The following is a 27,680-nucleotide window of genomic DNA, read 5'->3' as shown; positions in this document are numbered from 1 at the left end:
CTCTTGGCCTTCATGTCCGACCGTAAACCTAGGGACGTGGAATTGTTAGCCGGGGGCGAGAAAGTTGCATGAGAAACTGGGGTGGTCAGATCAAAAAAAATTATGCTCAGTGACGCAACAATGTTTGAGCAGCATTTAGGAGTCAACATACAGGTGGTGCAGTATGCGGCGAAAGGTGGATGGGACTTTTTAAAAACAGGGGCCCAGTGTACCCCAAGACTTATTTCATCCTGTTGCATGAGCAGCATTACTATGGGTTTTTGGATGTGAAAAAGTTGTTAGTTTTGCCACACGGTGTACAGTCACGACCATTCTTGCAGGTATCGTTGCCGCCTCTGCCTGAGCGTAACATGTTCAGACAGCGTAGGCATGCAGCTGAGGTGTCCTAGCTGTAGACTATATTGTCAGTCCAAAGAGTGTTTAGACAGACACATCGACTGTGCATCAAAAAAACTAGTCAAATGCCTGTCTAAAACTGTGTGTGATAAGTGTCAGTCTTACGTGGGCAGCGGCACAGGTATAAAGGGAGGCGCTGTAAGCAGTGTCAGGCTTTGATCGCTGGTGATGTAGAGGTCACCTCTGTTTTATGGACAGCCTTAGAAAGCCTGAATCCTCAGAAAAGTATATTTTTTTATGATTTTGAATAGATGGAGGAGAATAGGTTGAATAGATGGAGGAGACTGGGTTTCGCTATGTCCCTAAAGCCGGAAAAGTCCTGGGAATTTAAGGACGATGAGTGTCTTTCTATGGTTGTTAAGACCTTTATTGGCAAAGAGTTCCAGGACTACACATTCCTAGCACACAATTCCAAAGGTTACGATGCGTACTTCATCGTTAGACAGTTACTGAAGGAAAAGATGTGCCTAGAACTGATCACTCAGGGTAGTAAACTAATGTGTGTGGAAATTAAGGCCCTGGGCATTCGTTTTATAGACTCTCTTCAAACTTCTTGCCCATGAAGCTTAGCAAGCTCCCGCAGGCGATGGGGTTTGAAGGGTGCAAAGGGTATTTTCCACATTTTTTTAAACACTTGAGAAAATCAAAATTAAGTGGGGCCTATACCCGGGTGTGGAGCACTATGGTGTAGAAAGCATGATGCCCAGGGAAAAAGCAGAGTTTCTCGACTGATATTGGGACCACAGGTATGAGATGTTTGACTTGTAGCAAGAGCTCGCGTACAACTGTCAGCAGGATGTCAAAATTTTGAGACAGGCTTGTATCCTATACAGAAAAGAGATTATGAAAATGACGGAGAAGGGAGATATAGTAGAGATAGAACCTGGTACATTCACTGAGATAAAACTGTGTCTAGATCCATTCCGGTACATAACACTGGCATGTGTCTGCATGGCTATGTACAGGTTTATGTTTCTGGAGCCCAACATGGTAGCTCTTCTCCCTCCAGATAACTATCACAGGCAGAAAAAGAGATATTCGACCCCAGCTATTCAGTGGCGGTCGTATACCTCTCACAAAGAAAATATATAATACGGCATGCTTTACAGGGTGGGGAACTACAGGTAGGCCCCTACTTTTTAGACGGTTATGCCAATGTTGACAGGGTACACACAGCCTTTGAGTTCAACAGTTGTTTTTTTCCCCACGGTTGTGTCACTGTCATTGTGAAAGCACAAAACCCTATGACGGGGACAACTTTTGGGTTTCTTTATTACAAGATGCAGCTCAAGACCGACTGTCTGAAACGACTTGGTTTTGTAGTGAGGACTCTTTAGGAGCACGAGTGGCAGATGATGAAAGAAACAGACAAGAAGCTTGCAGGTTTCTTAAACAGAGCCCAGTTGCGCCAGGTGCCTCTCGTGCCTAGGGATGCTCTTTTTGGGGGGAGGACAAACGCTATCGGCCTATATTACAAACCTAACCCCAAGGAAGAAATCCACTATTATGATTTTACCAGCCTGTACCCGTTCGTAAGCAAAACCCAAGAATACCCTATTGGACACCCCAATATAGTTTATGACAAATTGGGACCCCTTGCAAATTATTTTGGAATTGCAAAAGTTAAAGTGTACCCCCCCATGAGGCTTCTTTTTCCCATTGTTACCTGTCAGAGTAGGTGACAAGCTTATGTTCCCGCTATGCTGAACCTGTGTGGAAACCAAGCAGTGGGAGATGTGCACCCCCCATACTGACAAGGAGAGGGCCATCCTGGGGACTTGGTGCACGGTGGAATTGAACGCGGCCATAGCGAAGGGGTACGCGGTGGCTAAAATATATGAAAACTGGCATTTTAATGAAAAATCTGATGAACTCTTTTCAGAGTACATAAAATTACACCTCCACCAGAAACAAGAGGCTTCAGGGTATCCCAGCTGGTGCACAGACAAAGAAAAACAAAATAAGTACATTAACGATTTCTACCAGAAAGAAGGCGTGCATTTATGCCAACATGAGATCAGGTTTAACACCGCTAAACGCCAAATCGCTAAACTGTTTTAAAATTCTCTGTGGGGTAAATTCAACCAAAGAACAAACCTACCCAACATCAGCATCGTGAGAGACCCTGACCAACTCTTTCAGTACCTGTTTCCCCCCCAACTATGAGGTTTCATCCTGCGAGTTTATCGACAATGAAACAGCGTGCCTGTCTTGGAAACACACAAAAGACCGGTACTCTGTCTCTGGAAATACCAGTGTTTTCATAGCCTGTTTCACCACTGCTTACGCCTGTTTTAGGGGACCTCACAAGCAAGGTCCTGCCAGATCAACACCAAGTTTGTGTTGGCAGGCCTGAAAACATACAGGTATAAGCTGTCGGGAAGAAAGGCCTGCATGAAAGTCAAAGGGATTACCCTGAACATAGCAAACTGTGAAAAGACCAACTTTGACAGTTTGAAAGATCTAGTCCTGGACTATTGCACGAGCCTGCAAGAAAACACCTCAAAAAAGATAGAGGTGCAGCAGCCCTCTATCGTAAAAAACAAAAAATCAGTGGCAAATAGAGACAAAAACCCTTAAGAAAACACAAAGTCATTTACAACAAGAGGGTCCTAGGAGAAGGGTTTAAAACCTTGCCCTACAGCTTTTAAAATAGATATGGAGGTGGAAACACCTCTTTTCTGCAATTCTCGTGGGGCCTAGCAACTGTGGGAAAAGTTACTTTATAAAAAAATGTGTTGGATAATGCCAAACAAACATTGTCTGTTATGCCTGAGAATATTGGATAACATGGCTATCGAAATCATTGCAAGATACGCATGTCTGGGCTTGTTGAAACATGTTTTGAGCAAGGCTAGGCATGCCCAAGAATTTAAATTTAGTTTTTACAAAATTCATCACCATCCAGTTGTTTTGCACTAAAGTCATTAGAATACAATTTTAAAATCCGGTCAAAAGAGAAACCCTTGCTACGATGATGTCAGAAAAACACGCAGTGATAGCCGCAGGCAACAGAGCAGGGGTCTTGTAATTGCCTATTGTGAAACACAAGGTCTGTGGCATTTTTGTTTAAAAATTTCATAATGCTTTTAGGAAACACCACACTGTTTGGGGGGTGCCCGTATGAGTCAAAAAACTCTCCATGGTTACGCTCCGCCAGATACAAGGTGAGCCAGTGTTCACCAGGTTGGTTGTGTGGATGCGTGTTGACCACCAAACCTAAGGGTTTCTGAGACAGCTTGCCGCCAGGGAGCCAATCGCAAAGGAACACATCTAAGAAATTCTTTTTTGTGTAAGGGGCCGTTGATAAGACACGTGAGAGCTGCACAGTGTCCATGTTCACATATAGACAAACAGAACGTTTCTCCACTGATTTATCTCTATGACGTTGTCAAAAACACCATACACGATCATATTGACGGTGACGGTTAAAGCCTTTCCAAAACATATTTCTGCTCTCAGGTTCCCGGTTTTAATCAGGGAATACTGATCGGCGCATTCCTGGTCGGGAGAGGGGTCAAAGGCAAATAAGGTGTAACCCTGTGCAAACTCCTCACGGTCGATTAACAGAGAACGACCTTTCATGTGTTTACCAGCTGTCTGTACCAGATTCATGTATTCTCTCATGCAGCGTCCTGCCTCCAAGTCTGGTTGCAGAGGCTTGGTTGATATCTGTTCACCATCTACATACAAGGCCACAAAATTAATATCATAATGTTTAAAATGAAAGGGATTTGTAGCGTAACTTCCGCTAAAGGCATAATTATCCACAAACCCTAGGACAAGCATTTTGGGTTACTGTCCCCAAAACAGGTTCTCCTGGTTACTGACCCCGCTGCTCGCAAGGTTGCTAAACACTTTCATTCCCACACGGTCCACAGGATATTTAGCATTAGGGGGAAGCAGGGCCTCTGCATGCCCCAGACGAACGCTCGGGGCCACCCGTACTTTTTTCACAAAAAGGGATGCTGATACAATACACAATTTAAAGCCTTCGCCTGCACTGCCCATTAAACAGAAGGCGTCTTTACTGTGCGTCAGTTTAATTTTCACATCCACTCCGTTCAAGAAAAGTTTTTCTTGAAAAAACAGGTCACTGCGTAGCTGACCCAGCAGCTCTACCATCCTGCTCTGGGCTGTCAGCTTTGCAAGCCTCACAAACCCTAGATTCCCGCCATCCAACTCTGTTTCTTCGTGTTGTCCGGTAGCGTCTTTGTAAAACAGGCCAGTGGAAAATTGCATGTCAAGGGTGGCGTCGCTGTAATTGAGCACTGATTCTATAAAGGCCCTGTAAGGGTAACAGTTGTTGCTTTGGCTTACAAGGCAGTCTCCCAGCGTGACATCCAACTGACTGAAAACAGAGGCCACGGGGTAATTCACCAGGCCCACTTTGGCATCTATGGCGAGTTCAGTTCCGTCTCCTTTTACAATCTTGCAACATAGATACAGCAGCGTGTTGTTTAAATCCATATAATCAATGCCATTTCCTGTTATAAAAACATCAATGGGGGCAGACTCCGTAACAGCCGATAGAGGTGGCACCTCGATGTAGATGCTTTTCTCAATGCTGGTCTGGGTAGGGGCTATTTGAAACAAGTCTAGTTCGGATTTGGTGCACTCTTCAGACCCGCAGTGAACAAAAGCCATGTTGATTAAAATATCTCTTTTACCAGGCGGAGAACATCTTCTCTTTCGCCCAGGCTTCCTCTTGGACTTTCGCTTATGGCTGGCCCTGCGCATCAAAGCCCTTCTTTTAAAGGGTATTGAGGGACCTGTGCATTGCAGGTATGATACATTTCTCTTTCTCTTCCTCCTTTTAATGTACATCAGCCCCGATCCTTCCTGTGAAGCTGTATTCGAGCCGGTTTGTGTAAAGTGTAAGCATCCTGGTCTGAAAGCCAAGCTGTCTTCTAGTTCAAGTTTTGCTATGCTTTTTGGCCACTTGAAAAAGAGGATTCACCGCGCCAAGCTCCCAACTTCCCTGGGGGTGTAATATATTTTCTTTAACAGAGCATAGGTGGAGACATGACTGTTCCCAGTACCATCTTTTACTAACACAAGTATGGAGGGGGACACATTCATATGGACACATTTAAATAAGTTTTATTAATTGCCTGATTTAACACAACCTTTTACAGCCGCCTGTAAAAATGGATGCCATGACCCCTACAATGAGGGAGTCTGATCTGGTTCATTCTTCTATTTTGTCCTTTTCTGGATTTTCCTCTTGAGATCTGTAGCTCAGACAGGAGCAAAAACAGCTGATGCATGATATGTTTACTTCCACAGGGCTACCGATGTGTAAGTTCTCAAATGCCTCTAGAAAGGCATCGTCGAGCTGTTGAGAGATTTTCAGACAAAAAACAGTGTAAGCACCCCACTGCTTGTTTTTAGATTTATGCAATGCCAGGTCGATTCCTAACCCCATTACACCCCCATGATCAACCGTCGCTTCTTAATCATTCATTTACCTGAGCGACGTCTTTCCTGTTCACCTTGTCCGCTGGTGACTCCCCCAAGCCATGATCCTCTTCCAACTTTAGGGGGGTGGACAATGAGAGGCCGTCACACTCATTGGGGTGCCTCACGAAGGTTTGGGTTTTGGGGTTGGGTTCCAAGGTATCTATCAATGGTGGAGTCAAAGGGCCCTCCTTGGAACTGTCACTGCTGTAGCACTTTCTCCATACAAGTCCAAAGGTCCTCGGGGCTAAAACAAAGTCTGAAGTTCTCATGGGGGTGGTAGAGGAGTCCATGTTTCCTCTCAGCCTTTCCACAATTTCTAAAACATGTCTTCTTGGTAAGAGATTGCCTCCTCTGCCCGGTACTGGGACTTATGGGGTGATGGTTCTGCACTCTGATTGGCAGAGGGCGTTGGGAGGAGTCCTTAGAGGGGTCACATGACCCTCTTCTGGGTGGTTCACCCCATCCAAGAACCTGGCCTGTTTTGGCCAAATCTCCTCTTGGGGCGGTCCTCTGCAGCCAAAACCCATCGCAATTGGTAAAGGGTGGTGGGAGGAGTTCTTAGAGGGGTCACACGAACCACTTCCGGATGGGTCACCCCACCCCAGAATTCCCCCCAGTTGGTCAAATCTCCTCTCTGGGTGGTCCCCAGTGGCTGAAACCCCTCCTGATTGGTAGAGGGCGGTGGCAAGAGTTCTTAGAGGGAATCACACAAACCACTTCCAGACAGGTCACCCGGCCCCGGAACTCCCCTTGATTGGTCAAATCTTCTCTCGGGGCTTTCCTATCAGGGCGAAACCCATCCTGATTGGTAGAGGATGGTGGGAGGAGTTCTTAGAGGGGCCACATGAACCATTTCCAGACAGGTCACCCCGCCCTGGAATTCCCCCCAGTTGGTCAAATCTCTTGGGGTGGTCCCCAGCAGCTGAAACCCCTCCTGATTGGTAGAGGGTAGTGGGAGGAGTTCTTAGAAGGGCCACATGAACCATTTCCAGACAGGTCACCCCGCCCTGGAATTCCCCCCAGTTGGTCAAATCTCTTGGGGTGGTCCCCAGCAGCTGAAACCCCTCCTGATTGGTAGAGGGTAGTGGGAGGAGTTCTTAGAGGGGCCACATGAACCATTTCCAGACAGGTCACCCCGTCCTGGAATTCCCCCCAGTTGGTCAAATCTCTTGGGGTGGTCCCCAGCAGCTGAAACCCCTCCTGATTGGTAGAGGGTAGTGGGAGGAGTTCTTAGAGGGGCCACATGACACATCTTGCTTCTGGTTATGTGTCCGCCTTGACCCCAGAAGTAATACCCCATGGGTGTGGGGCTTCTGGTGACGGGTGGGCAAGGGGTGGGTTAACGTTTGATTGACAGTAGGGCCCTTATACTACTGGAGTGCCTTCTTCTATTTTTCTCCGTGCCGCTTCATTCCCCAATCACTTGGCCAGAACAGATGTCACTTATGATCTCAGTTGCCACCAGCTGGACAGTGGGACTTGGGTCTTTCTGTAGGACCTGGAGAGCTGAAATTACAGAGGACAACACGTTAGTGAACAGACTGTCAAATCACAGCTAAGTGTGATCACAGAACCTTGAACTACCTGAGCAGAATGATCACATGGAAAAATAGGAGACTGGGCTCAGTCGTTCTAATGGGATGGAAAATACATGAGAGATGAATATACCCCACTTTTCATATAGTCACCTCTGCCTGAAATAGCTGGAGACTTATTACCTCTGAATACCACACTACAGCAGCTCTCCAATACAAACAAAGCTTTAGGTTCCTCCACAGGGTCCCTTCCATGCTCTCAACTGGGGGGAGACCCTGACTCTACCAGAAAGTCATCCACTCTGCTGTAAATGGAAGAAGGCCCATTGTTTCAATAGCTTCCACTTTTAAGTTTATTTTCCATCTCTATTCAGGAGATACTGCCTGAGCTCAACTAAACCTGGAATTTAACAGAGGCCAGGTCCAAGCAGGTTTATGCATGATACAGGGCACCTACTGGAAGAAAAATTGCTGGTGGGAAATTTGAGGTAACAGAAAGTGGCTACAACTTCTTCTCACCTGAGGAGTCCACAGAAAGCCAATAAAGCCCAAAGAGTGGATAGCACTGGCTGTGGAGGGGGCATTGCCAGGACAACCAGGAGATGTACTGACTCATATCACACCTTCTGCAGCTTCCTCCTTTAGGGAAAATTAAAGTGGACTTTCTACTGGGCAAGAGTGAATTTGTCCTTTGCTGTGTGGCTGATGCACTTTGCACCAGTGGTATTGGTTACTGCTGCTTGCCAGCTGAATTCCTTTAGAACTCACTAATGAACAGGACTTCAGCTGTATTTATTACTTACACATCAGCAGATATTCCAGGTCCAGCCATTCCATACGCTGCCTGTCTGTGTGTTCCAGGATGATGCCTAAATACACAATGTAAAATAAATAACAACAATAATAATAAAACCTTCCCTTGTTGAGTGCAAAGTGATATTAGCAGTCCCTAGACAGGTCTTTGGCATCTCCTACTGTAGGCCTAAAGGTGAGCTGTGGGCAAGAGGATGCTAGAGCAGTTTAGAGTTCACACTGAAGAGAATGAGAGAGACATTTTTTAAAAAGAATGTTTCCATAAAACCCATTTGTTTGAAACAGTCTGTGTTCCTCTTGCCACTGCTGTCAGTTATTGGAGACATACTAAGATAGTGTCTTGGTCTAGTGGTCTGTGCAAAGGACTGGGGCCAGGAATAAGTGAGTTCTAAGCAGGGATCTCACAAGGTGACTGATAGCTGAGACGTAGGCCACAATGCCTGCCTGTCTCACATGGGTGTGCTAGGGTGAAGAGGGCACAGGGCCAAAGAGGAGGAACCTAATGCTTCCTTGACAAGGTGGTGTGGCCAGGAACCTGAAACAGCAGGCGCTATGGGGAGGTGGGCTGCATGCCTCCCAATGATGAAGTAGCAGTGAGGAGCACTGAACAACACTGTGAGTAGGTCTGCACTTTGATCTAGGGGTATCACTCCCAGTTCAATGGGACGGGCCCACACTGGCTCTGACAGCGATAGCATGCTAACATTAGAATGTAGCTAAGGCAGCACGAGCAGTGGGAGGAGCTAGTCACCTTGAGAATAGACTTTGGGGTTTGGATGGGATCATACTTGGGGTGGTTAAACCTCCTGCTGCTCCTGCCATCGCAACTACTCTCTATTTTTAGCACGCAGGACTAGTGCGGGTACGTCTCATCAAGCTGGGAATTATACACCCAGCTCAAAGTGTAACCATGCCCTACGTGACAATGTCCCTGCCTCTACTACTAAATGACTGCACCGTGCTTTCCCTGCAAGGATCCCGAAGCACTTGATAGCAACTAATCCACCACACTGGAGAGGTAGGGATATTAACATCTCCATCTATGGATGGGAAGCTGAGGCACAGAGAGATTAATGGCAGCTCAGCGCTGCACAGTGGGATTGTTTCTGTCTCCCTCAATGGAAATACCAAAAGGGACACTGGGCATCATCTCTCACCAGCTAAGTTGGCTGCAACTGCCCGGATCTCTTCCCAGCTGCTATAGAAGTACGTGATGGTGGTTTGGTACAATTTCTCCAGCAGCTCTGCATTCTCTTTGGCCTAGAGGGAATCAGGGATACATGAGCTCTCTCTGGCTAGAAGTGCCCTTTGACTGCCAGCACATGCTTTTACGAACCACAGGTAAATAAGATAGAGAACAGGTGGCTGGGTAGAAGTGGGAACAATGGGAATCTGTGGCAGATTTACATTTCCCATCACCCTCAGTCATATATCCCACTCTTACAGTTATTTACATTATCCATCACACATCCCCCCCCCCACACACACACCTCTACACCACCACTCCAGTCAATAATCTCAGACAGTTCAACAGCTCACTCACAAGGTGTCTGCAAATGTCCACCTGGAGCTCTTCAGGCTTCAGCTCGGCTGTGCCACCAAGGTGCTCATTAATTGCACTTCGGAGTCTCTTCAGTTCCAAAAACGGTAAACAGAGGTGAAACGTAGCTCTGCATTCCTGAAAAAGAGCGTCACACCATTGAATTGTTCCCTACCGAGTGCTATGTTCATTCAAAGGGAACTCATCTGCTCATCTATTCCAGGATCAAAAAAAGGGATTCATCTGGATGTAATTGGCAGAAAACATGCAGGAATGACTAATAGACGGAAGAACTTCAACTGAAACCTAGAGGTAGCATCAATGTCTTTTGGGAACAGATATACCGATGAAAGCTGCTGCACCAGGCATAGCTGTGGTCTCTCTGTTCTGGGGAGGCAGGGGTCTGGGGTGCAGAGACAGACAGGAACAGAGACCTGTCGGGGTCAGACCCATGACCTCTCCTGGATTCTGGTGAGGCAGCCATGGACCAACCTGGCTGGAACTGACTCAGCAGGAGGGCAATGAACTGAGGGGAGAATTTGGGCCTCCACAGCAGGCAGGAATAGCAGAGCTCCCCTGGCATTGGGAGGAAGATTCCTTTTGCTTAGTAAATAAGTCACTGTTGGTCTTACCATTGAAATCTCAGGGTTTGGGTCTTGCAGGTGCAGCAGAAGTGTGACCCAGCTCCTTTTAACCTGGTCGGCGAAATAGGTCTTCCATTTTCTCTTTGTCAGCCGGGCCAGGATGCCAAATAGGACAAAGGCCATTGAGCGAAGAGCATCATCCTCCTACAGCCAAGAAAGCCCCGCAAGTTAGTAACTAAGAGACAATCACATCATGCACTTCCCACAGCCATCTCTTCTACGCTAAAGTAGAGTGATTCCAACTACAGCTAGTCGGAAAAACGGTAATTAACCAATTTTTTGTTCGAATTTGCTGATTCATCAAAGTATTTTAGAGACAGTTCAGTTTTGATGAAATTCCTCCGGAAGCCAGGTAGGGGTCCTTAGAAACTTGCCTGGTGTCTTTCCAGTGCACCCATCCAGCTCTGTGGCAGCCAATCTAGCAGGCTGATTGGGATCGTGGGCTTCCAGGCCCCCAGCTTCTGGGACCCTGGGAGTCCTGGCTCTCAAATTTGCAACTCCCTGGCACCTCTAGCTCCCAGAGTTTCCTGGGTTCCCAGCACTGGGATAGTCTGAGAGCAGACTGCCCTGGGCCAAGGCTTCCAATAGAGCTAGGTTGAGAATAGTAATTCTGTTTCACAAAGAGTTTTGAACTTTGGGGAGAGGGGTTCCCACAAATAGGATCAAAACCCAAATTTGAAATCTCTAAATTCTGTACAAAATGGAATTATCATTCCAACTCTCTCACATAAAAATGGTATAGAACAGGCCCAACACTCTCTATTGTACTCTGTAACCCCATTTCATGGTTATCTAGCTATCTAATCTAGTATTCAGACTTTCTTTGAGGTTCTCAGTGGCAATAAAGAAGAATAGAAGGGTGAGACTGTGGGAGCAGGGATGTCATCCCCATCCTCCTAATGTTCTCCTCCTCCGTAAAACATCTCTCTTCCCTGGGGCCTAAAATCTCTTCACTCCGACATGAGCAATGCCCAGGGAGTCCACATCATGCATTGTAAATGGATTCTAATCAAGATTGGTTGAACTGGGGTTGGAGAGATCTGTTCACATACATCGTCAAAGTAAGTCCGGATCTGTTGGGTGAGGTCTTTGAAGGAAGAACCTATGTCCTTCTCTTTCAGCTCCTTCAGGACTTTGGCCAGTGCTTTCATGCTCTCGCCAATGACTTCCGAACTGAAAATGTCATGTAAGGCCCCGATCAGTAGGCCCAGAAGAAACTTCTTGTGCTTTTTCACCTGTACAAACATATGACATTAAAGAACACTTATCAGTGATCACACTTCTAATAAGTTTTCTTTAGCAGTTATGAAGCTGTGGGAATTTCATCAACCCCGTCTCCCCCCAGAGACCTATAGCTATATTTCAGACCAGGTGCTAGCTACAATGAGCCCAACTTGGTGCCATAATACATCTGTGTAATCCTATTATTAGATTCCTAGTTACTTAGATTCCAAGGCCAAAAGGGACCATTGTGATTATCCGGTCTGACCTCCTGCATAACATAGAACTTCCCCGAAATAGTCTCTGTTTGAAGTAGGATGTATCTTTTAGAAAAACATCCAATCTTGATTTTAAAATTGCTAGTGACAGAGAATCCACCACAACCTTTGGTAAATTGTTCCAATGGTTAATTAAAATTACCATTAAAAATGTATGCCTTATTTCCAGTCTGAATTAGCCTAGCTTCATTTTTCCCCATTGAATCTTGTTATACCTTTGTTTGCTAATGTGAAGAACCCATTATCAAAATTTATTCCCCATGTGAGTAGTTATAGACTGTCCTCAAGTCACTCCTTAACCTTCTCTTTGTAAAGCTAAATAGATTGAGCTCCTTGAGTCTATCACTAAAGGGATATTTTCCAATCCTTTGATAATTCTTGAGACTCTTCTCTGAATCTTCTCTAATTTATCCTTCTTGCATTGTGGACGCCTGATCTGGACACAGTATTCCAGCAGTCCTCACATGAGTGCCATATTCAGAGGGAAAATAACTTCTTTACTCTTCTTCAAGTTTCCTCTGTTTATACCTCCAAGGATCATTTCAGCCCTTTTGGCCACAACTTCGTATTGGGAGCTTATGTTCAACTGATTATCTGCCATGACTCAAGTTTTTTTCGGCATCATTGCTTCCTGGGATAGAGTCTCTCATCCTGTAAGTATGGCCTGCATTTTTTGTTCCCAGATGTATACATTTACATATGGTCATATTAAAGTGCACATTGTTGACTTATGCCCAGCTTACCAAAGGATCCAGCTTGCTCTATATTTACTGCAAAGAGGTTACTAGGGTATATGAGAGAGCAGAATTTGGCCTAGTGCATTTTGTGCAGCCTCTGTAAACTCTGAACAACTCTCTCTCTTGGTTTCTCTAGTTATGCTGCATTCTATTCAGTAATCTCTCTTACCTTCTCAGGCGCCCCATAGACTAAATTTCCCAGGCCTCTCACAGCCATCTGGCGGACAATGCTGTTCCTATCCTGGGACCTTTCTTCCAAGATGCTCAAGACAGACTTAAGGAACTTCTTCTCCCTGAGCATGGGATCACTCATTAGCTGAAATAAAATCAACATGTCCATTAGCCCCAATATGATCATTAAGATTGGGAATATAATTTGAGCAGACATGGAATACACTAAAAACAACAAGGAGTCCTCCTACAGCCACAGTCTTGTGGATACAGACTAATATGACTCCCCCTCTGATACTTGGCACATAAGACACTGTAACTTTATTATTCCACACAAATGAGAAATGTTTTAAAACCTGGAGCTTTCCTTTTGGGCACTATAATAGGGATCCACTCACCTCTTGAGAGCCTCTTAGTGGCTGGGTCTGGTACCACAGTCCTTTTCTCACCCCTGGCGCACCCTGCCAGCCGACCTTAGTGAGTCTTCTGTGGCTCAGGCCTCTGGCTGCGTCCCAAAGTCCAAATGAACCCCTTCTGGGGTAGTCAAGAACAATCCCATTGCCCTCACTAGGGTCTCCAGCCCCAACTCTGGGTCCTTGAAATTCTGCCCTTTGTTCAAGCTCTCCATAAGCACTGTCCCCTCCATGGGGCTTATGCCACTGTAGACGGTGGGGGAACCAGGGCCTGCCCATAACTCTGGGTTCCAAACCATGGACCCTGGAAACAGTAGCTAGGCACTGCTTGATTTCAGTTCATTTTTGCTTCTTCCTACCGGCCACTTTTAGCTTCACTCTCACCTCTGGGTTAAAGTTCTTAGGGACCCTCTTCCTGCAAATCCAGCTTAAGCAAATGCTGCCAGAATCAAATTCTGGCTATCCCCTGAATTTCTGTGGCCAGAGAGCAGCCCCCTTTCTTGCCCCTCCAGGTCCTGCCAGGAACTGACCTGCTAAGGCCCTGCAGCTCCTTTTAGCTGAGCCTGATGGGCTCTGATTGGCTGCTTTCGTGAGGCCTCTCTAGACAGACCCAGATTTGTGGCTGTTTTCCTGGGGCAGGGTGTAGTAGGACCACGGGGCCTCTTGTAAGGAGCCTCAAAGCCCAGGTACAGCCCATCACAGGCACAGATCGATCGTTTTTCTTAGAACCAGATGAGCCCCTAAGATAGTTGCTTAGCATAAGTGGGAAATATGGTGCCGATGTTAGAGGAAGGCTGTGGAAAGGGCGGATGGTCCAGCTGTTATCACACTAGCCCAGGACTTAGGAGACCCAGGTTCAATTTCCTGCTCTCTCAAAGACCTTGGGCAAGTCACTTAGCCCTTCTGTGCATCAGCTCCCTGCCTGTAAAATAGGAATCATCGTGCTTCCCTACCTCCCAGGAGTGTCGTGGGGATACAGACATTAAAGAGTTTTGAGGTACTCAGATACTACAGTAATGAGAACCTAAGATAGATGTGAATGTATTTGTATGTTGCTTGTTTTATAGTATTAGGACACTAGGTTCATTCAGAAGATCTGCTGAGCTAAACCAAAATCAGGAGCTGTTGGTTAGTATCAGCACTAGGACTTGGCAGAAGAGGTCCAGGAATTCAAACTCTGTCTGTATCTCTCTCAGCCAGCACCAGTGGTTGTGTAGCTAGCATAGGCAATGACAGCAATAAAAATATCAGAGAGAGAATGACTCAGAAAGGTGTAATGAAATTCCCTGTGAGGTTTCCATATAAAGGAGGACCCATTCTACTATCTAAAATGACAATTACTCCTATGAACTGAACTGTACAACTCCCGAAAGAAAAGCAAACATGAGACAACAGTCTAATGGTGAAACCGCTCTTCAGAACCCTGTGTCTTACCTGGGCAAGGAAAGCTGTGCTGGTGACTCGGAGGTTTTCTGTTGGGGAATTCACCCAGGGGAGGAGGCTCTGTAAGATCTCAGGTGTTATTAGTTCAGCTCTTAGCAGAACACTGGAAGACAAAATAAACCGCTTATGGGGTAGATTGCACACTTCAAACACTCAGCTGCTCTGAGCATACAGCACTGATATCTAAGAATGGGAGTTGTGTGTTTCCACCCAGGGCACCCCCCACAAAGCTATAAACTGGAGGTTCCCTCTCAGCCACTCTATTTGCTACTGATTCCCAAGACTAAAATCATGCCTCCTAGATCTCTTACCTCACCAGCAGACACACTCCCTCATGGTGAGTCTTGGGGTTTTCAAGCAGACTCTGTGTTCTCTGCTCCCTGAGCGCTCTCCCCAGTCTCTCATTCCCAGCTCTGAAAAGCACAGCCTCTAATGCTTGGATAGAAAGCCTGGGGAAAGAGAGGCACAGAACTGCAGCAATCAGTAGGAAGGTGCAGCCTGAACAGAGTCAGGAAGCCCCAGTTACTTGTCAGGTCTGCTGTTCATCGACAGTTCATCCATTGGCAATATCCTGGACACCAGTGTCCCTGGAAGGACTTGATGCCGGGAGGTAAGTTTCAGTCTCATACATCTCATATGTCTAGTTTTGCTAGGGACAAAATTTTGCAGTCATTTTTTCCTTTCTGCAAGGAGTATGGGCACTAGCAGAGTACAATAATATGGAAAAGATACATGATCAGGACCCAAACACTGGGGGCATAGTGTGGTGATTACTAATGGACATTTTGGGGTCATATCTCCTGATATGATGTGACAGAGTGCTGAAGGTTTGCACTTGAGTCAGCACTCTGGTCACTATTAGTACTAATTTGGTTCCTCACAGAAGGCCTAATTGGACAGAGGTGTACCTGATTACGAGGTCAGATTGGGGCTAGTGAGTCAAGGAACCAATCATTCCATTAACAGGGAAACTGTATAAAAGGACATGGGCAGGAGCTCTTTGAGGGGAACAGACAGAGAAAGAAACTTGGGTGACCAGATGTCCCGATATTTGGGGCTTTATCTTATACGGGTAGCTGTTACCCCCCACCGCCTGTCCTGATTTTTCACACTTGCTGTCTGGTCACGCTAGGAGAAACAGAAAGACAAAAAGCTAGGAGAGCCTGACAAAGTGAGGTCTCTGAGTGGAAACACCTTAGCCCCCACTTTTGGAGAAGAGTTTAGAAAGTTGAGGTACAATATAAAGGTGCTATGTATTGGTAGGGGGATTAAATAGACTATATGTTGGTGCTTACAAGCAAGAAAGTCTCAACGCAGTCTGTGTTTATGGAAGATGTGGGGGTGCAACACCCCTCTCTGTCACAGCTGGGGGCTCATCAGGGATTTCCCTGTTATCTATGCAAATGGAGAGCCTGTTGGAGAAGCCGGTGTAGAGGTTTTGGCACTCCGGGTGATGGAAGGAACACTGAAATGGATGGTGAAGCAGCAAAGAAGTGTAGAACAGGGGTTCTCAACCTTTCTGTTTCTGAGCCTCCCCCCACCCTCAACATGCTATAAATACTCCATGGCCCAGTTCCAGGCCTCTGTCCTGCCAGGCATCAGAGTTTGGGGCTCCTGGCTCTGGTTTTTAACCTCATGGGGTGCAGAGGCTCGGGGCTTTAGTGCAGGTGCTGGGCCTCAGGGCTCCAGCGTGGCTGGGCTCAGAGCTTCAGCTTTCTTCTCTAAGCCCCAGCTAGTCTAATGCCAGCCCTGCTTAGCGGACTCCCTAAAACCGGCCTGATTGAGAACTGCTGGTGTAGAAGACCCTACAGACCTTCCAACAATCCCACCATGCAGAAAAACAGCCTTTGCTTGCCTGGTAGGTTTAACAGCAAAAGAGCCTTCAGGAATTTATACAGGAGCAAGCCCAGGTCTGGCAACAACTCCTCCAAAGTCTGGCCAGTCCTGTGACAGGAAATGGAAACCAGGCACAGGAGATCAGACTCTGTAAAATGGGACCTGCGAACAACCCTGATTTGTTTTTGGTTACTCTTAAAGGAGCAGCAGTGAGACCTCATAGGGACAGAACAATGTGGGGCCTTCAGCTGACACCCTATTTAACCGGGGAAGCACATATATGGGTCTTAGTGATTAGCAGGCAAGAGATTATGACATGATTAAGGCAGCCATGCTGGACTAGGTGGGGCCTGTCCACAGAAAAGTACTGCCAGAAATGGAGAGTTGAAAGATGGATTGAGGGATTATGCCTCTGTGCATTTGGACAGAAATTAAAAGATTGGGCCACTCATTGGTAAGGCCAGATACTCAAACTGTGGGGGAGATCATGGACTGCATGATTCTGGAAGTTTCTTCAGAGTCTCCCTGAGCATACCCGAGCATGGGTTCTGTGGCGCCAGCCAGTTAATCTGGACCCCACAGTTAAAGTTACAGAGGAATTTGCAGAGGCGGACATTCCCAGAGTGAGTCAGTGGTTTAAGGGACTAGATTTGAGAAGGACCAGAATGCCTCCAGCTGGGAAGGGCAGCAAGAAGAAGAGGGAGGCGCCTCAAGGAACTGTAGTGGGAGCTTGTCCTACAGTGTGCTACCGACATAGACGTGAAGGACATCTAAAAAGAGACTGTCCTAAAATGGACTGTGGGTTTGCACAGTTTTGTGGCTGGGATAAGACTCCCAGGCAGGGAAGGAAAAAGAAAGTACCTACCATATCGGTACGGGTAGGGAGGAGCCACCAAAGGGACTAATGGACACAGCTTCATCCTGTTTGTTAATCGGGCAGGAGTTAGTGAAACCCCACTGGAGACTTCCCAGAGGTAGGATCAAAACTGAATATGTATATGGGGACAATACATTCTGTCCAATGGCAGAGGTGACTCTGGAAATCAAGGGGAAGTTTAGGCAGAAACATGTAGGGGTAGTGGATGGATTGCCCCACTGCCTTCTACTGGGCATGGACTGGGATCCCTTTCTAACAGGGACACCAAGGCATGTATGGAGGCTCAGGAGGGTGGAAACAATACCTGGCCCTTCAGGTTAAGAGGAAATATATGTAAAGGGGCTGGAGGAACCTAGACATGAAAGTACAAGCCACAGAGAAGGTGAGGATGCGGAAGTCCCCTGAGAGACAAGAGGGAGGAGAAAGAAAACAAAGGTCAAGAGTAAAGGTGACTTAAGATCATCCATTGGGGTCAAACAGTCATCAGAGCCCTTACCACCAGGATCTCAGGAGTGGGCATCCCGAGAACACTTTGGAGGGACTCAGCACAGTCTGTGTTCATGGAAGAGGCCGGGGCACAGCATACCACCCCTCACATATAGGTACCTAAAATGGGCCTGCACATGGGCCAACAGCATGAGCAGAACACTTGTGGCTGCAGCGCCAGCAATCACATAGCTAGGTACCCATCCATGTGAACAAATTCAAGTTTTGTGGACAAAGCTTAGGCACCCTGACTCACTGTGGCCACTACATAAGACCAGCCTCACAGGGTCAGTCCAATGGTCCATCTAGTCCAGTATACTGTCTTCCAACAGTGGTCAATGCCAGCTTCTTCAGAAGGAATGAACAGAACAGGGCAATCATGAAGTGATCCAATCCCTGTTGTCCAGTCTCAGTTTCTGGTGGTCAGAGGCCTAGGGACACCCAGAGCTTGGGGTTATATCCCTGACCATCTTGCCTAATAGCCATTGATGGACCTGTCCTCCATGAATTTATCTAATTCTTTTTTAATCCAGTTATACTTTTGGCCTTCACAACATCCCTTGGCAATGAGTTCCACAGGTTGACTGTGTGTTGTGTGAAGTAGTACTTATGTTTATTTTATAGCCACTGCCCATCCGTGAACAGAGTTTACATCCTGGTTTCCTGGGAAAATTCAGAGACATTATAAAACCCTGAAGTCTGTAATTTGAGCACCTTGTTGGCATAGAATAAAGAAACACAACAATAATAGAAACTAATAATGTTGTGAGATTGGTGGGAAATATACATTAATGGGCTATCAGAGCTGAAGTCAACTGATGACTCAGGAATCTCTTAGTGTTAACTGGCGAGGGGCACAGAGTGGGTGCTGAGTGGTCTGGTATGTACATTCTAGTTCACTAAAAGATTGCCATATGAGTCTCAAATAAAAGCCCATGTCACCAATAACATTGTGAAACACATGTACAGATGCGGTGTAAAGAGTCATGTATATGCATTGAAAATTACATTTTTATGATCTGTGTCTAGGGATTAGTCACCAGGAAAGGTGAAAAAAATGGTTTTCTTTCAGGGAAGAAATGTTTATCCATCTGTTTCTTTATCTCTAAATTAAGCATGTAGGGTTCACATTCAGTTCAGAAGGACTGTGAGAACTTCAAAGAAAGAAAAGTAACAGGAAGTAGACAGGGGGTGGGGACCCAATTTTGGGGTACACATCAAAGGTGTGCTCTAGTATATTTGGGGGACAAAGAAGACACCCTGACATCTTTCACTTAGGAAGTAGATGGACAGTGATAGGGACAGCGGGGTTGCTATCAGGCGTGATTGAGAACTTTGGGTGAGAAACATCTTTAGACAGGAGGTGAACCTGTTGGTTAAGTTTAGTCTCTAAGAGCATGTTATGATTTCATTTTACATGTAACCATTTTTTGCTCGCATTCTTACTCACTATCACTGGAATCTCTGTTCTTTGATCATCTCTGTTCTTGTTTGCATTATAAATATATCTAAGTGCTGTGTGTTTTGCCGTATAGTATAAGTAATAAAGTATAGAGTTTAAAGTATAAGTAATAAACTGGTGTGTACTGTTCCATTGGGAACAGCAGGCCTGGTAATTCTGTGGGTGTTCAGTGGATAAAGGTCCGGACACTATATGGAACGGTCAGAAGACTCAGGTGTTGGTGTGTGCCTATCACTAACCTGTACAAAGAGTCTGAGGAGGCCTGGATGGCAGAGTTTGTTTTGCCAGAGCCTGGTCGTTTCAGGGAAGTGACCCACAGCAGGCAGAGACAAGACTTCCTCACTCTAAGGGCAGGCAATGGTAAGGTGCCTCGTAACCCTGGGAACTCCTAAGGAGTGTCACACAACTCTATTGGAATTCTCTTTGTTTCTCTCCCTTCCTTCTAATTACCGGCAAGGGTTGTCCTTAGTATGTTGTAGGTCTTTTTGGAATTCCCTCTGGCTGCTTATCCTTGGCAACGGCATCTCTTGTCCTAGGGTTCGGCTGATCTGCTGCAGGAGAACAGGAAACAACTCTGGGAGCAGCTCCTGCACAGCTTTGCTCGACTGCAGTGCTGACACCACCTCAAAGATGGCACATGTTGCCTGAAAGGAGAGAATGGTAAAAACTGAGATCTCTTCCCAACACCATCACACCCTCTCTCCCCTTCTGAGATCTGCTGTACTAAATTCTCACTTCTGCCAGTAACTTGAATGACTGCGAGCAACTCGCTTAACTTGTGGCTCAGTTTCCCACATCTGCACAAATGTGGATGACCTACCAAGGCATGTTGTGAGTCCTAAGAAATATTTGCAAAGCACTGTGAGAAACCTGGTTCAAAGACTTTCTAATTGCCAGATGTTATTAAGTAAATCAGCCACGTACTCTAAAACTGCCGTATTTGTTCCACAGACAGCAGAACTGGACTCAGGGAAACAGTACATCAGAGGAGAAGTGCCCACACAGCAATATTATACCACACTTCTAGCTTTGCATCAGCAGGATTGTCACAGGGCAGAGGAAAGCCTGAAAGACGTGTCTGTCTTTACTTACTGAGAGAGGTTCAGCAGCTGCCCAATCCCTGTCGATTTCAGTCTCTGAGGTGATGCGGCCTTCTTGTCTTGTTGAAGTCTTTATCTTGTCTATCAGGATCTTTAGGACTTGAGTGGCAAGCAAGGGGTCTCCCCCCAGAGATCTCCACAGCTCAGTGATGTCACTGCAATTTAACAGAAGTTACATGTGACCCCTGGACACTTTTGTGGCTCAAACTGAATACGTCATATTTAAGTAAAGACCAAATTTTCTCCTTGCCAATCATGAGAAAGTTAGGAGTACTGTCCTCCTTTAACGCTCCTCGTGTTTCAATATTGAGTTTCCAGTTACAGAACTAGGTTAAGTGACCTAGTCTTACTGCAGCCTCACCATTAATACTAGACTTCAGAAGGACAGGACACAGAGCGCCAACCTCAGTTCCTGCTTTCCCATTTTCCAGTAATTATGGAATCATGAACATGTGGCTACAAAGATCTAGGGTTTGGAAGGCAAATTGATGAAGGAAAAGCCATATTCCTACTAACTGGTGTGATATAGCACGGCCAGAGGACAGCAGGAGAGTGATAGATGGGAGATAAGTAAGCCCCAGGATGATGAGAGCCTTAGTCCCTGTAGAGGGAAGGGAGGCTGCTACAGATTAATTAGAGGACCTGAAACCAATTAAGCCAATTAGAGCACCTAAAGCCAGTCACCTGATAAACCCCCCCTGCTTCAATCAGACAGTTGGAGGAGTTGAAGCAGAGTTGTTTGGTGTTGGAACAGAGAGCAGTTTGGAGGAAGCAGTTTGGAGAAGTGCTGTGGCGGGCCAGAAGACCCTAGCTAAAGGGAAACCCGGCTTGTGCAGAGCAGAGGGACTCTAGAGACACAAGGGGTTGGGAGAAACTTGGCCCAAGCGGAGAGAGGGCAGGAAGCCACACAAGCCGAAGGGCCAGAGAGGGAAGTAGCCCAGGGGAAGGAATCGCTAGTTCAAGTGGTTCACTGCTATCCCTAGAGCCCCTGGGCTGGGACCCAGAGTAGAGGGTGGGCCCAGGTCCCTCCCTTTCCATTCCCCTTTTCAGATACTAATGGGACAGTTGATACCCCAGTTCAGGGGTGAGAAATGGTGCCTGCACCCACACAAGAGGGGAAAGTGCGGGACGCAACATAATAGTGCCGGCAATTTGCCACACTGGATATACAATTATGAGACCAAATATTCGTGACCATCCTATGTCCCCTTCACAAAGGGTGTCCCTACCCTCTGTTTGCCAGAAGCTGGGAATGGGCGACAGGGGATGGATCACTTGGTGATTACCTGTTCTGTTCATTCCCTCTGGGGCACCCGGCATTGGCCACTGTCGGAAGACAGAATACTGGGCTAGATGGACTTTTGGTCTGATCCAGTATGGCCGGTCTTATGGTCTTAGATTCCAGCACTGATAACTGATAACTCAGTTAGGGATCTTTAAATGAAATGATGGATCTGCTTCCAGTCTAGTTTTACGTACCCAGGACAGCAACTCTATTCTAGCAGCCACACCCTCACTGATACCAAGCAGAGGTCTGATGATAATATTGGCTCTATTCTTTGTAATCAGCCAGGGATTTGGACTTGAAGCGGTCATGCTACCAGGAAACCAACAGCCACTGCTAATTTCCAGAGTGAGGTCAATTCAGGTGTCTAGAGAGGTAGATGTTTCCAACAATACACTCCAGTTATGCCAGTAAAAATAGGTCTTTAGGATATCAAAGCAGCTATTAATTAATGGAAACAGAATGACACTTAGTTTCTCTCCACACCCCACCTTAACATGCTCTTGGACCTTCCTGTAGAAAGACCCAGGCTATTAACCTTTAGGAATTATCCCAAACTGTTTGCTGCTTAAATAAAGCCCTACATCTCCCAGTAAAGCTGTGGGATCCATGTTTCACCAAGATGAATGCAATAGGTAGCAGTATATACCTGTCTATCGGCAGAGGTTCACCGAGGAGGCTGGAGATCACTGTCTCTAGGTCACGGTGAGCTAAAATGGACACCGCCGACACCAGGAACTGCTTCAAGCTGCCCTCCTGGATAGTAGGCATGTGGCTATATATTATAACCAGGATATCTGGCACCTGGAAGGAACAAAACCAGAAAGAAATGTCCCTTTTTCTTTCTCTCCATTCATTCTACAGAATCAAAATCTTTATTTAGCTATTTAGCCAGTTGTTGCTTTTTTAGAAATTCCTCACTTCAAGAAACAAATGTTCAAATATGTTTGCATAAATTTAACCCACAAAAATTGCCCACACTTGGCTGTAAAAACTAACACTGACACACACATATACATACCAGGTAATGTAATGTGGTGGTGCCCAGCTATGCATTAAATAAACCAGTTCGCATGCACAAAAGAAGGCTTTACTTGCCCACATTTTGCAGGTGTGATTTAAGCAGCCAAATCTGACCATTTGCCTCGAAGAATGCCTAGTTCATAAACAACCACAAGCACAAAATATTCAAGTGCTTTAAACACAGCGTGCAAATGCCTGGGACTATGAACAGGTGATGACCTCTCATATTCACTCCTGGCCCTTCACATCTTCAAAACACTGTGCAAACATGGCAGTTCTGCTGCGAGGGTTCCCTGTCCTGAGACCTTTCACCAGCCTTGTTAGAAGATGGCTTGTTGGGTCACAGTGGATGAGAAGCTGGATATGAGTCAACAGTGTGCTCTTGTTGCCAAGAAGGCTAACGGCATTTTGGGCTGTATAAGTAGGGGCATTGCCAGCAGATCGAGGAACGTGATCGTTCCCCTTTATTCGACATTGGTGAGGCCTCATCTGGAATACTGTGTCCAGTTTTGGGCCCCACACTACAAGAAGGATGTGGAAAAATTGGAAAGAGTCCAGCGGAGGGCAACAAAAATGATTAGGGGTCTGGAGCACATGACTTACGAGGAGAGGCTGAGAGAACTAGGATTGTTTAGTCTCCAGAAGAGAAGAATGAGGGGGGATTTGATAGCAGCCTTCAACTACCTGAAGGGGGGTTCCAAAGAGGATGGAGCTCGGCTGTTCTCAGTGGTGGCAGATGACAGAACAAGGAGCAATGGTCTCAAGTTGCGGTGGGGGAGGTCCAGGTTGGATATCAGGAAAAACTATTTCACTAGGAGGGTGGTGAAACACTGGAATGCGTTACCTAGGGAGGTGGTGGAGTCTCCTTCCTTGGAGGTTTTTAAGGCCCGGCTTGACAAAGCCCTGGCTGGGATGATTTAGCTGGGAATTGGTCCTGCTTTGAGCAGGGGGTTGGACTAGATGACCTCTTGAGGTCCCTTCCAACTCTGATATTCTATGATTCTATGATTCTATGATTCTATAAGATTTGTGGAGTGCTCCTTTCATCTAGCCCTAACGCACTGGGCTCCAGAATAAGGCATATAAATAGTGGATCCCAAAGACACTATAGTTTTCTCCCTCCCTCCCCCCTTCTATTCTTAAAGGGTACGTCTACACAGCAAAAAAAAAAATCCCACAGCAGTGTAAAAGTGTAGCAGTTCCTGCTCGGGCTGGAGCCCAGGCTCTGAAACCTGGCAAGAGGGTGGGTCTCAGAGCACAGGCTCCAGATTGACTTGGAATGACTACAGTGCTATTTTTATCCAGGTAGCCCTTAGCCATAGGCCTCCTAATAAATGGATGATTCCAAGTGCCAGTCATTCTGTCTTGTTGTATTTTCCCCAGAGTCTGTTTTTTCAAGCCTTTCTTGGCTGAATACTGTGGCAACAAGCTAGACAAATAAATAACCAACCATCTTCCTTTTCCCTTGGATTATCTCTGTCTACTGCGATTGATTCTGCCATTGCCTATCTTAGGGTAGGAACAGAGATGGGATTGACTCTATGTCCGAGGGGGAGAAACAGCAAGATTTTTGTTTATTACACATAAGGGCAAAGATCTAAAAGCCTAGAGTTCAGACCGAAAACCTCTCCAGTTTCCCGTTTTACCTTGTCCAGCATGGCATCTCCACACTCCTTCAGGATGATTTTCATCCATAGTCCAGCTGCCGTGGCACAGGTGGGGCTGGCAGACAGCATACCACCCAATGTGGCCTTAATAAAGTCTGTGGCCTGTTCTGAGGGAAAGTACTCACTAACAACCTGGGAACAAATCAAAAACAGGAGAGACTGCAATGATGTCTGGCTTTTTAAAAATGGAGGCCTAATATCTCTATGAAAAGATATATGCATCAACAAATTGTTAATTAGCCTCATGTCTAGTGAGCCATTTGTGATTACAATTCTCTCTACAGTCTATATACGACATTTTTGTATTCTACACTAATGATATCAGGTTAGAGACAAAGCCTCTGTTGCACAATTAGCACAACATTGTACTGGATGTGCAGGAGGTAAGTTTCCAGTGTGTATTCTCTTATATACACTGCATCTTTTTACAACATATAAAATGAAGTAAAGAGAGGCATGCACACAAATATAGGCTAAGGCAAACCCACAAAGTGACAGAATGAAGACTGGGTGGTTTCTCAGCTTGATGTTCCACTAACACAGTTTTTTCTCATGGCTGGCTGGATAGGTACATGTGTGTGCAGCTGCGTGCGTATTTTCATGTGCGTGCAACATTCTGTGGAATCTGGTTTTTACATGGCATTCATAGCACACATCTATGAAAAGCATCTTGCTGGTTACTGGCAATGAATGCCCCGCTCCCACAGCTCACTCCAAGTACGGAAAGGCATCATGAAAGCGTAAATGTAAAATGAATGGTGCCCCGTCACTAGAACATCCGCACAAGCTTTTTGAGTCAGTTACCCTGGCCATTTTGGAAGATGCCTGAAACAGAGCCTCAGGGTCTGGAGCTGTTAGTGCTTCACGGAGACATCTCAGCTCCTCCGCCGCTGACCCCAGGTTCATGGACTGGCCTAGAGTGGAGAAAAGGAGAAAAAGTACTGTAACGATTAATGAAACTGAACCTCTATTGCATGGATATTCATACAGAAGGATCCATGTGCTATGCTGTTATCAGCATAGTGTAAAATCTTGGCCCCATCAAAGTCAATGGCAAAACTCCTGTTGACTGTAATGGAGTCGGGATTACACCCTAAATGTCTGAAAGTTAACGGCAGTGGTATGTTACTGTGAATGATACAGGATTGAACAAGCACTGTATTCAGCTTGGAGCAGCTTTCTGGGTGTGTCTGGTTTCAGTAGCCTCTCTGCTCTCAGTATTTAAATCTAATCTCATAGTCAAGTACAACTCATGCAGGTAGATCTGAGGTTCCAATGTAGAGGTGAATCCCTCCACCAAACTCTCATTGTAAAAGAGATGGGGCTGGACAAAAACTTCGGCAGGAAACCCAGGCTCATCAGTCACTTCTAAACAATGCTGGGATTTCTATCTTGTACATGCAAAGATTGGAGTCTCTTCTTCTGTTTCTGAATCACCAACACTGTTTTTTAAGACTGATTAATAATAATTGGAAATAAGGTGACCAGATGTCCCAATTTTATAGGGATAGTCCCGATTTGGGGGGGTCTTTTTCTTATATAGACTCCTATTTCCTCCCACCCCCTGTCCTGAGTTTTCACATTTGCTGTTTGGTCACCCTAATTGGAAATGGCCTTAAACAATAACCAAGCCCTATCTCTTTACATCTAACCATTAGGTGAAAAGAATATCCTACTCTTTCACAGAGGGGAAAATGGCCTACACTTACTGCAGTAGCTTTGAATGCTCATGACAGAGGGCTGCTGGAAGAACTTTTTGTTTAAAGAATTATTCCGGGAAACCCCTCCAATACAGTCAGTGGCAGGGTAAAGAGAATGAAAATGTTTAGTACCAAGGGCTTGTCTACATGGAGATAGTCAAGAAAGCTAATCCAAATTTATTTTCAAAATGCATTAGTTAAACTTCATTAAACACCTATGGGGACACGCTTATTTAGAATTAAAGGGGCCTTATTTCAGGTTAGTTTCATTCATGTAATTCACTAAAATTAATAAGGGCCATTTTAATTCAGAATCAGAGCATCCACACATGTGTTTAATGCCACTTTAAATTTACACCTTTAGTTCATTTGGATTAACTTTCCTTAGTGTCCCTGTGTAGAGAAGCTCTAAGGAATTTAGCAGATATCTACCTGTATGCAGACCGTTTATTATTTGTACAGTTCCCAAAAGTGTGCTAGGCTCTTTACACATCATAATCTTCTCTTCTAATGAGGTATTTACAAGATGCCCACCATTCTGTTATCTAAGTGCTAACAGACAGGACAGAAAGAACTAGACAGGCAGAAAAATGGACATTACAACAGTGAAAGAAGGTGAAGAATTACTTATACCTGCTAATGGTCTCCTCACCTTGTATACAGAGAAGGCAGCTGATACAGTCAACCACCCACTGACGGGACGTGGCCAGTGAATCACAGCTGTATGGTGCTATTAGTCCAATCAGAGATCCAAACCGATTAAAAGTTTCCTGAGTCTAATTACAAAAGAATGAAGAATGAACGTTCTCCAGCTGTACTAGACTTCACTTGCCATCCTTATTGTTGCTACCAGTCAGCTCTGTGTTTTTGGGGAACCAGGGCACAGTATCTAGCCTGTGTGTCTCATGAAGGACACCCCTCACCCCCGTCTCTGTTTGAACCAAAACCGATCAGAGAAAAGGCTTGCAGAGAACAATGAAGGGCATGGGGAGACACACCTAGACCCCTCCTGACAAGGGTGACAAGATTAAGACATCTCCATTTTTGCATACAGAATGAAGAACAGAGACAACTCCCCTAGCCTCATCTGCATGAAAGATGGGACAGGGATTAGCATAAAGAATGAGGAAAAGGGAACCGCACTGAACTCTGGGACCAGAAAAGCAGGGACGCACTGCATCATGGGAATCCCTGCTCCAGATGCTAATGAACCTACGCCTGCACACACCCAGCTCAGCAATTATCAGAGCAATTCTAGTAATAAATCTTTGATTGATATCCCATAATACTGAAGCAGCCTAGTTGCCTTGTGAGCTCCCTGGAAGAAAACAACACCCATAGCCAAGAGTGATCACCTCCTATTGTCTAGCCCAGGGGTCGGCAACCTTTCAGAAGTGGTGTGCCGAGTCTTCATTTATTCACTCTCATTTAAGGTTTCACGTGCCAGTAATACATTTAACGTTTTTAGAAGGTCTCTTTCTAGAAGTCTATAATATATAACTAAACTATTGTTGTATGTAAAGTAAATAAGGTTTTTAAAATGTTTAAGAAGCTTCATTTAGAATTAAATTAAAATGTAGAGCCCCCTGG

General features: G+C 45.7%; 1 protein-coding gene and 1 long non-coding RNA gene across 2 annotated transcripts; both read right to left on the bottom strand.

Moving 5' to 3' along the window:
- Nucleotides 1-1,671: 1,671 nt before the first annotated feature.
- LOC135977135 (maestro heat-like repeat-containing protein family member 2B) lies at nt 1,672-22,492 on the bottom strand. The gene is made up of 12 exons (XM_065576322.1): nt 22,350-22,492; nt 20,408-20,570; nt 19,766-19,959; nt 14,966-15,103; nt 14,646-14,757; nt 12,797-12,943; nt 11,444-11,626; nt 10,380-10,535; nt 9,751-9,885; nt 9,365-9,467; nt 8,198-8,263; nt 1,672-7,365 (listed from the first exon to the last, which is right to left on the bottom strand). The coding sequence occupies exons 1-12, from the start codon at nt 22,469-22,471 to the stop codon at nt 7,268-7,270; spliced, it is 1,617 nt and encodes a 538-aa protein (XP_065432394.1). The 5' UTR covers nt 22,472-22,492; the 3' UTR covers nt 1,672-7,267.
- A 1,891-nt stretch (nt 22,493-24,383) lies between these two features.
- LOC135977109 (uncharacterized) lies at nt 24,384-26,855 on the bottom strand. The gene is made up of 3 exons (XR_010594460.1): nt 26,743-26,855; nt 25,195-25,304; nt 24,384-24,522 (listed from the first exon to the last, which is right to left on the bottom strand). It is a non-coding gene; the product is annotated as an uncharacterized LOC135977109 (long non-coding RNA).
- Nucleotides 26,856-27,680: the final 825 nt, after the last annotated feature.

This window comes from Chrysemys picta, chromosome 22 (genome assembly GCF_011386835.1).
Source record: "Chrysemys picta bellii isolate R12L10 chromosome 22, ASM1138683v2, whole genome shotgun sequence".
NCBI classification, from domain to species: Eukaryota; Metazoa; Chordata; order Testudines; family Emydidae; genus Chrysemys; species Chrysemys picta.
The sequence above is the reverse complement of the archived record's forward strand: the minus strand, read 5'-3'. Positions and strand labels throughout refer to the sequence as shown.

Excerpts from the sequence above, each read along its gene's own strand:
- LOC135977135 (XM_065576322.1), bottom strand. The coding sequence starts at position 22,471 with ATGCCTACTATCCAGGAGGGCAGCTTGAAGCAGTTCCTGGTGTCGGCG. Across the intron at positions 11,627-12,796 it reads TCTATGGGGCGCCTGAGAAG|GTGAAAAAGCACAAGAAGTT; the intron begins GTAAGAGAGATT and ends ATGTTTGTACAG. Across the intron at positions 9,886-10,379 it reads CAAACCCTGAGATTTCAATG|GAATGCAGAGCTACGTTTCA; the intron begins GTAAGACCAACA and ends GCTCTTTTTCAG.